This window comes from Sinocyclocheilus rhinocerous, unplaced genomic scaffold (assembly GCF_001515625.1).
Source record: "Sinocyclocheilus rhinocerous isolate Xijiao unplaced genomic scaffold, SAMN03320098_v1.1 scaffold430, whole genome shotgun sequence".
Classification (NCBI taxonomy): Eukaryota; Metazoa; Chordata; class Actinopteri; order Cypriniformes; family Cyprinidae; genus Sinocyclocheilus; species Sinocyclocheilus rhinocerous.
The window spans coordinates 1,369,181-1,379,439 of NW_015668442.1; the positions used below are offsets into that span (position 1 = coordinate 1,369,181).

At 38.3% G+C, this 10,259-nt stretch overlaps 1 protein-coding gene across 1 annotated transcript in view; it reads right to left on the bottom strand.

The window, feature by feature from the left end:
- Positions 1-10,058, bottom strand: part of khdrbs3 (KH domain containing, RNA binding, signal transduction associated 3) — a 155,355-nt gene extending 145,297 nt beyond the window's left edge. Inside the window, exon 1 of the mRNA XM_016545914.1 lies at positions 9,690-10,058. Within this exon, the coding sequence (XP_016401400.1) occupies positions 9,690-9,780 (91 nt within the window). The 5' untranslated portion in view covers positions 9,781-10,058. The remainder of the gene's footprint in view (positions 1-9,689) is intronic.
- Between the last annotated feature and the right edge of the window lie 201 nt (positions 10,059-10,259).

The following is a 10,259-nucleotide window of genomic DNA, read 5'->3' on the forward strand; positions in this document are numbered from 1 at the left end:
GTTTTAACGAGAAAACATCTCGTTATTATTACGAGAAAAGATGTCGTTAAAACGAGAAAAGATGTCGTTAAAACGACATAACATCTCGTTATTACGACATAATTGAGTGGAAAAAATTATATGTGTGTGGCAGCAATGCGTCACCGTACAATCACACTCATACTGTGAGTACTGCAGGAGATTTTCAGCTTCCTAGTGAAAGCATCTGGATCTGAGAAACACCCTGTGTTGTGAAAAGAGACAAAAAACACCTTTCGAAGTGTGAAGATCGCAGCTCTCTCTGAAATCACACTCATGCGCGCCCCGTCTTCCAGTGATACCCAGAAAGTCCAACGAATGAGGCCCCACTGCCAGATATCCGCTGGCCAAAAGTGTCTCCACTGTACCGCCTGTATCCGAGAGCCATCTTCAGTCGCACAGCAAACACAAGCACCATGAAGAACCGTCTTATTTACATACTATCATATTCTACTTCTCGTCTTTCTTTCATTCCAGCTTTATTTGTTTCCTATCTGTCCAGCTTGTTTTCCCGCCTCCTATTTTTTCAGCCATTCCAATTCCAATTTCATCCTTCCATTTCGTTCTCCTATTGCCTTCTCCCTGCCTTTTGAAATTTAATTTGGTGGCAGTCCTTCATAAATAACTTTCTCCCCACGGAGGAGTGTGGCCTTATTCAAACTGTAGCCCGGAGCACAAAGACATACTGATTAACAGAGTCTCTCTCTCTCTCTCTCCCTCTCTCCCTCTCTCTCTCTCTCTCTCTCTCTGTGTCTCTCTAATCCTCTTATCCAGGGCTGCTGTTGTACTGTCCCTTGCTCTTCTGAGCGATGCATTAACATCCTGCAGCGGTAAAAGATTAATACTGTATAAATGAGGATGGGAGCACCACAGGGGTGGATTGGTGGCCTAGATTAACATTAGAGTGCCGCGGGTTGAAGGTTTGCCAGACAGCCTCACCGTGAGCTCCCTAATGTAAGTACCGAACACTCCTGAGCACAGATTGGGATCGTTTAGCTGTATCGAACCCATGTCACATCTGTCCTAAAGCTGTAAACAAAAAGCCTGTGCATTATTCAAAGGAACAGTTCGACCAAAAATGAAAACTGTGTCATCATGTGACAGAATTAAGTCTTCTGAAGCCCTAAGTCGACACAGACGGAATCCACAGACTGCATGGATTTTGGGGGTAAATTTGCAGAATGGATTTAAACATAGTAAAATTAAACAGAGCTGAAAGTACAAAATCACCAAATGTTACTGATTTCCATATCCCAGAATTGAAACTAACAAGCCAAATTTCTATACAGTATATATGATTTTTTATTTGAAATGTATTCAAATTCAAATTTTTTGCTGCTATATGCAGCCCAAAAGTTTGGGGTTGATACATTTTTTTTTTTTTTTTATGTTTTTGAAAGTCATCTCTCATGATCACCTGACCACAAGGCTGCATTTATTTGATTAAAAATATAGTTAAAACAGCAATATTCTGAAATATTATTACAACTTAAAATAACTGTTTTCTGTTTGAATATATTTTAAAATGTAATTTATTCCTGTGATAGCAAAGCTGAATTTTTAGCATCATTACTCCAGTCTTCAGTTTCACATGATCCTTCAGAAATCTTTCTAATATGCTGATTTGCCGGTCAAGAAAAAATATATATATTTTCAATGTTGAAAACAGTTTTGCTGCTTAAAAACCATGATGCATTTTCTTTCAGGATTCTTTAAGGAATACAAAGTTCAAAAGAACAGATTTTTTTTTGAAGTAGAAATCTTTTGTAACATTATAAATGTCTTTACTGACACTTTTGATCAATTGACTTTTGAACAGAAATGTACATAGCCTCAATACACATTCAATGTATGGGAAACAGCATTGAATCTCTTCAAAATACACTTGATGAGTTTCGAACTACATGGGAGTGTATTAATGAAGACAGGATTTTCGTTTTTGGGTGAACTGGACAGAATCAGGTTCTCTCTCAGCAGCCTATGGAAATACTGCAGTCGAGGGGAATTATTGGTCACCACAGGTTGTTTGGTAAGACCACAAGACTACATATCACATTACGGATTTCCAGTTCTCAAGGGCAAGACGTAGAGGAAGGGAGGGGGAACGGAGCGCCTCTCTTCCTCAAACATGCAGAGACAGTATTTCACAGCTACACGCTCCAGCTCATTATCCCTGACCCATGGTGTCGAATCAGTGCTCGGCGTCTGAGATTCCAGGCTCATTTGTTTTTCGAGCTGACCTGAGAAAGCCCCCACACGGAAACTGCTGAGACTGACAAACGCAGACACAAAAAAAGCCGCTCTTTTCTACCCTCAAACAGAAAATGAGAAGTGTGGTGCGTTTTCCACACCGCTGCGTTTTATGGGGGAAGAGAATGCTTTAAAATCACCCATTCCATCACGCAAGGCCCGCTGGAGAGGATTACACCTGTAGAGGAGCCGCGAAACGACTGCGGCTTGAGATCGGGATGGCATAATCCGAGGTGACACGCGAACATCTATTGCATTTTAGTAAATACAAACGTAAAAATAGATTCTGAAAACAATGTCACACAGGACACGCACTGGTTACTCCCTCTCATAAAAGTCCTGTAAACCTGATTCATGATTCTTAAACTGATTTATTTGGTCGTTAAAGGTGAAGTGTGCCATTTCTGCACTGCTAGCGGCATGAAATGAAACTGCAGTCTGTTTGAGGAGATTGGACATTGGCTTGAGTTTGAGGTGGGACTAAGCAAAGGAAGACGAAAAACTTTTGTGCAGACCTGCTTTGGCGCTGCTAATGGTGGAGGAAATGACATACTTCACCATTAAATATTATTCGTCCCTTGGAGATGATCACCCAGCGCAACGCTGGGAAATAAAACACAGCTCACAGTAAATTACACTGGCTAGTCATTTCTTTGACATAACTAGGAACCTTAATCAGATGTTAAGGGTAAAATCAATATGTGTTGACTGCAGTTAACGAGCAGTCATTAGATTTTATGAGGAACAATTCGAGTCTCTCAGGAAACAGTTCTCACTTCACACAGAGGAAAAGTGAATAAGAGAGAGTGCATTGCTGCAATCCTTTCAGTGAAAAGACATCCTGTAATAAGTACTTGTCATTAACTGCCTAAGCAGGATCAACTAGTGACAGAGCAATACGAAAAATAAAAAGAACAGCAAGATAAAGGAGTTATGGATGCTTTTTAAGCCAACCTCTGGTAACTCGTTACAAGGATATGAATGTTTGAGAAAACGGATTTATGCAAAGAAAACACTAAAGCATTCAGTCCGTTTGCATTTCTCTAGTTTGCTTTGCATTCATTTGTAGTGCAAACACCATTGTTTTTATCCTTCTTGATGTAGTGTTGTCAAAAGTACTAGTACGTTGGTACCAAGTTGATACTTACATTTAAAAAAAATTTTACAATACCAGCTTTTCTGCAGTACCGCTAATACAGAGTCCTGGGTCAATTCGGTTCCCGCTGCTTTCAAAAGCTCCCGTTTGAATGTGTGTGAGAACTCTGTGAATAGCATTAAAGATTTCTATTTACAACATGTTCTTGAAGCCTTGAGCAATGTAACCAATCACAGACATGTTTGTTGAGCATGTGAATGTAATAGCCAATCAGAGGTGTTTAGGTTACACAGAATTTGCTCAAAACACCGTAAGGTTAGAACAAACAAAGTATAAACACAATGGGCCTCATTTATCAATCTAACGTAGAAACGAGCGCAGATCGGTACGCACAAATCAACTTACGACAGAGTTCACGTGTGATTCATGAAACATTCGTATGCCGGCAATCTCGTCGTACGAATGATCGTATGTAGATAAATGTGGCAGCAGAAAACAATCGTCATTTGAATATCACGCCCCTAAAAACACCCTGGTTTAGAACCCCCGCCCCTAGAGTTTAGGACACGGAGAAACGAAACCCGGCCAAAAAGAGGAAGTAATCTCGTGAAAGAGAAATTTATCTTACTCCAAAAACACCCGTTAACCTTGTAGGCCTAATTGCAAACAATTAGGCTACATTAATATATGTAATTTATGTGTATTAAAATACTGGAACATATAAACAGCCTTTTTAGTTCCCCTCACTCTACAACAAATATTTTAAATTTAACGGTATTCAGAACAGAACAAGAATGAAAAATAAGTAGTTATAAAATGATATTTTAAACTGTAAAATAAACACAAATTAGGCTATAGTGGCATTCATTATAAACAGCATACAAGTGTCAAGCAAAACTGAAACGGCATTGGGCTCACGAGCCTGCCTCATACCACAAGAATCCAAATGTATAAATTTTTGCCATATTTGTAACATTTGTTTGCATAACTATTATTCATTATGTAGCCTAAACATGGCTTTATACTTCAGTCATGTTCTAATATCCGTGAAAAATCCTTCACGTGCAAAAATGTTTGTTTGGGCGCTGCACGCTGATTTTATACGCTAAGTTTGGTTGACTGCATTTTAGTTTGATGATGAATGACTGAAATGTCAGGCAACGCTAGAACTAATGTTGTTTGTGTGTGCGTGAGGCGCCTGTGCGATCAGATGGATTACATCAAATAAAGATATAAAGAAAAGAAATTAAATGCATTAAGAGTGTCACAAAAACTAGCGTAGCCTATACTTGTTGCACAGTATTTTTTTCCCCTTTTGTTAATCTTTTAATTATATTATAGCCTATTATATATTTTGTGTGATCCTAATTATTTTATTTTAATTATTTTATTCCTTTTTATAGACTTAATTTCTGTTTTTCTCCTTTCACAGAAGCACTGCAGGTGCATGATGCGACGATTGAATCCTCACGGTCTTGTTTATGCTGCTGCTATTCGCGCATATAAAGCTAAAAAGCCCTGTACAAAACAACAACAAAAAAAGGACATTCTAATCTTACTGGTTAACGATCGACTAATGAGCTTCGTTTGGCGGTCAGGAGTATAAGTGATATATTGTGCTGTATAGACATTTTTATTGTAGGATACATTGATTGTAACTTCTCTCTCTTTCTGTACTGTATTTTATGTACATAATTTTGAAGCTTTATTTTTACTATTTACTATTGAAGTTTTATATTTACAATACTCTGATGCATGCATTATTAAATCACAAAAATAAAACCCTATTCTTTTTTCAAAATAAGAATAAAAATCACTTCTAATCTTGAATTTGAGAGAGTAGCACATCTGTCCTGCAATGAAAGAGAGTAGTAAATATAAGAGGTACGTGATGCATTATCTACAGTATGTTGAAGTAATGTTGTCATAAAAAAACATAAGATTGCTCATAGAATTATAGGTAAGAGATGTAACGTAACCCTGAATCGTTAAAAACAGTTTTTAAAGATCTGTTCAATCTGCCAGTGAGCATTTATACGTTAAAAGTAAGCCCAGATCTGTCTTTATCCTATCATCTCCAGTACTATTAGCACCAACTGACCTGATCTCAGATCAGAAACTCTTAGCAACAGCTATTCATGTACGCACATGATAATATATTAACGCTGCCCCGGGCGTCTGTGAGACAGTGATGATTATCTCAATCAAGTACCATTCTCTTTGCAATTTATCTCTCTGACTGTCTCCATCTATCTCCGTTCACAAGGCATTTGATGCACTGCCAGGCACTCTTTCTGTTTGCTGGTGGGTGGTTTTGTAAGCCGGCATACAGCCACGGACCAAAGGGCAGAGAGGGAAGAAACAAAAAATGTTTTTTTCTACAGATCTCTGTATCATAACAAGAATCAATGTCTCTTCCTGAATCTTAAATGAATCTTACAGACCATCTTACACAGTACATGCTGTGGTCAGAGCTTTGTGAATTTGCACAAGCATTTATTTCTCTATGCTTCAACAAGGGATACAGCATACACGGGCTAATGTGTTTTGATGCATTTGTATTTTTATTGGATATGTGTATGCATTCATTTAATTTTCTATAGTTCAATTACAGACGAAGCAACCTCTAGGACCTGCCATATTCAAGTGGTGAACAAAAGTGAAGCAATCGTGTGACATGGCTGAATCTCCGATGCATTTAGTGCACTTCATTTGCAATACAATAATGACACTGGCATAAATTACTATGCATTTAGTTGTGATGTATATCAAGTAATACCCACACTGACAATATATACACAACCATCTTCAAAAAAAAAAAAAAAAAACTTTTCTATATGGTAGAATACTATACACATTGCTACTAAAAGTAAACTCAGGTATGTGGTCTAAGTCTTTACTGGAACATTAAATTTTACTTTTCTAAGCCACAATTATGGATCAGTTTTTAATTTAATGGAGCACAATTACACTAAATACCTAATTAGCGCCTCACATGCTTATAAGAAAGGCCTTTCTAAAGCAATTAAGCAAAAAGATTGTGTGGGATTTGGGAGTTTGGTGACTGTTGGTGTGCGCTGGTTTAATGAAACTCCCACTGCATCTGTTTCAAGCCAGCAAAGATTTGTTTAGCGGGCTGTGTATCACGCCAAACAGTGTGAACACCTATGTATGCGCGAATGTGTATTTTTATGTCGCTTATTCTTTCTCTTCTTCTTCCTTTTCTCCTGCCAATTACATAATTTAGTTAAGGATTCTAAGTTGAGAGCTACTCGACATGACATCATGAGCCATCTGTAGTATACTGGAGATAAGAGCGGCAAGTTTTTCTCAAGATTTAGCAGCCACGCAAACATCTCCAAACCCCAGGACGCCTATGCTGATTTCTGCCAATAAAACATTCAGAGATGTTAGCTAATTACTTGCAAATTGCATCTTTCTTAATAAACGAGCAAATACACTTATGAAGCAGTCTCTTTCTTCCCAGCTTTCTCAGTTTCTCGTTCTCTCTCTCTCTCTCTCGTTTTCATTGCTGTGAGCGAAACGGTACAGAAACTGAAAAGAGGTTTAAACTCTGTCCTTCTGTCATCATGCTTCTCACTACGAGATATCGTGCTGCTAAAAGGCCTTCCAATTTCTTAAAGAGAAAAGGAGCGAGATGGAGTGATAAGGCAGAAAAGTGCTGAGTGTGAAAGTGTGAAAAATGTGTTATCTGCTATGCTGGTCATAGCCCCAGCTCATCGCTCTGACAGAAACACTGACGTTCTCACGCCAATCCCTACCGGTCTCTGCAGAAATCTGGTGACACAACTCGTCTGAATATCTTCCTCCATGGCATGTTGATGTGTCTTTGATGAAGAGATGGCGCCACACTGCTTTTGCTGAGAAGCGAGACAGGCTTGATGCCTGATGACATACTTGAGTTTAGCCACAATCCCAATCCGTGAGTTGAAAAGTTAGTGTGGAATGATCACTTTTTGACCACATTTTTTGGATATTGCATAGGAAAAAGCATCACTCCACTTATAAAAAGTGAAAATTTGTAGTCTCTTCAGTTTAAGACACATTTATGATTCAATTTTACACTGTTCCTTCCCAGCACATACACTCTCAGTCCCAGTTACAAAACAATATGCTTTTTTTTTTCTTCTGTGAAACACAAAATGGACTACTTTTATAGTATTTGCTTGTTTTGTTGTGGTTTTGTTTTTTTGGAACTTGACATCTGTGGTCACTTTACAAATGCAGAATAAAAATTTAAAACTTAAAAACGTCAGTTACACAAATACACAGCATGTGGGTTTGAACCAACATGAAGGTGAGTAAATAATGACTTTCGAATATTACTTTAAGAAATTATGCTCAAACAAGAGCCTCAATCCCATTCCCCATTAATATATGAATAGTTGCTCAAAAAGAACATGCTCCATGCTATGCTGATGCTGCAGCTTATTATCAAACCACATATGCCTTAGTGTGTTAGAGCTCTTAGACCTTCAGTCACTCCCTTGGGCAAAGTGAACTCAAGAGTAACAGCCAGGAAACACATTCTATTGCATAAGTGTGGATTTAATTGAAGAATGGCTGCACCATGCCTAAAGCTGCAAACGGACTCTCTTTCGCACTGGTACACCATTTTTAAAGCTCTGTGGTTTTAGTTGGAGATCCTACAGCTGATTCTGCCCATTGAATCCTGGGAAATATTTTCAGTGGATCGCATGACGAGGTGCACATTGCCTCTGCAATAGCATCAAGTTGTTTCACGAGTAAATTACTTGTGCAACATTGCAACTGAGAGCAGTCAGATGAGAGAAAGAGATGGAGTGCAAATCTATGACAGCTATGTGACAAAGTTTTTTAACTGGTAGGATTAAAAAAGGTATAAGACTGAATGCCATTTTCCCCTACTTTCTTGCTACAGGATTCATGCTACATTCATCAACATTTTGAATATGACCAGTCATGTGAGTCTTTGCAAACCAACTTTCAAACCAAACCTTCAAACTTACCTCAAGCTGTTCATATATAAGACAAGGAAGATTGTTTATGTCTTAAAAATAAATCATTTGAATGCAAATTCTAAAACAAAATTCAAAAACAAATAACTAGATAAAACGCTCTGGCGTTTAAACACTTTCCATTCGATGTCGATTTGCCTGAGAGCCCCAAAAGATTTACATCCAATCCAGAGATGTGAATAACTGCACCTGCTACATTCGTTATCAAAAATATCAGTTCTGCGCAGCGCTCTTAAAACGGATTAATTAATGAGTCTGCACTCTCTCTGGACTCAAATCTGCTCTGCTTCTTTAGAGAAGCGCAAATGAGCTCAAGCTCTTGAGAAATAAAAATGCTTAATTCCTCACAGTGAACAGAAAAATACATATGCAAAATCGTCAACAAATCATATAACCTACATTTGCACATACATTGTTTAAAGAAGCAGATTTAGGATGAAGTTCAAAACCTTCTGGCAGACAACATTTTATCTCATTTTAATGTATACCAATAAGCAGGTACAAAGTTTTAACATTATTACTCTAGTATTTATTTATGTTACTTGCTTTAATTGGCTAGAAAGTAATTCAATAGTGACAATTCTTCAGTTTTACTAGTAATTAGCTACTAGTACTTCCAGTAGCGATTAGTGTATATTCAATTAGACGCTAGTAACATGACACTAGCATGAATATGTGACTAGTACACTAGAATTTACTGTCACTATTAACATTACAAGTTACATTTTATTTCACTTGTGATATGTAATATTAGTCTAAATGGATACTTTATGGTTCAATACTAGAAACAACGGGAACACACTAGTGTCTACTAAAAGGGTATGGTGTCTATGTAACTAGTACTTGAAAAACTTGAAAAGATACTAGCGAATATTTGAGAGGGGAAAATGCAATTTGTTACCAGCAACAAATGGAACAGTAAGTATTAGTATGTAATGGCTAAGCTGTTGTAACCAGTTCAATAGATAAAATAGCCGGACACTACTGAAACCAGAACTAGCCTAGTGTTTAAAGAATTGATACTTTTATACTGATAAAAATACTAGACGCTATTACTCGAATTAAATAAAGTAAAAGTATTTCTTGTTAATACGGCTTGCCACAATACACATGCATGTATTTGTAGAATGTTGGAATATGTTACAATAAGAGAATTGGGCAACAATAGGACAACAAAATAAACGTCCTTCAAATCATCTCCTTACTTAATCTTTCAACCAGTGACCGCGCGAAACAAACACGCAACATCGTGCACAAGAATTTAAGAGGTATGTCCGAATAGTTTGACAGGAGACAGCGGGACTTACCTTGATCAAGTAGCCGCAATGAGTGCTGGAAGGACGGGTCCAGAGAATCCTTCTCCGCCATTAGTTCTGGCAAGTACTTTTCGTTATCCATCTCGCCCCGTGCTTTTTGTCCGACAAAAAGCAATTGTCAGTTGTAAAAGGAGAAATGTAAGATCCTGCTGTTGTCCTAAAGCAACCCAGACAAGATGCGCACCAGTCAGAGATTCTATCAGCGGCCGGTGAGCATCTACAAGATAATGTGGAGTTTGCTTTTTTCTTTAGGTGCGATGGTGATAACTACTGTCCATGCGCTTCCCAAATGGTTCGCTTGTAGCCCATCTGCAGGAAATTCGCCGATGCCTCCGTCCAGTCAGAGTCCTCCAGTCAGACTGCCGCTCTCAACTGTAAACAACTGCTTTGAAGCTCCCCCTGTTGTATCCACGGGCAACGACTGCAAGTACCAGATCCTCAGTTGATTGGATGTAGCTGGTGCCGTTTGGTGAGATATCGGATACCCAGATGTCAATCATTCCCTGAGGGCGGGGCGGGTGTGGAATTGTCCGAGGTGCTGCAGTTTCTCGCGAATGTGGT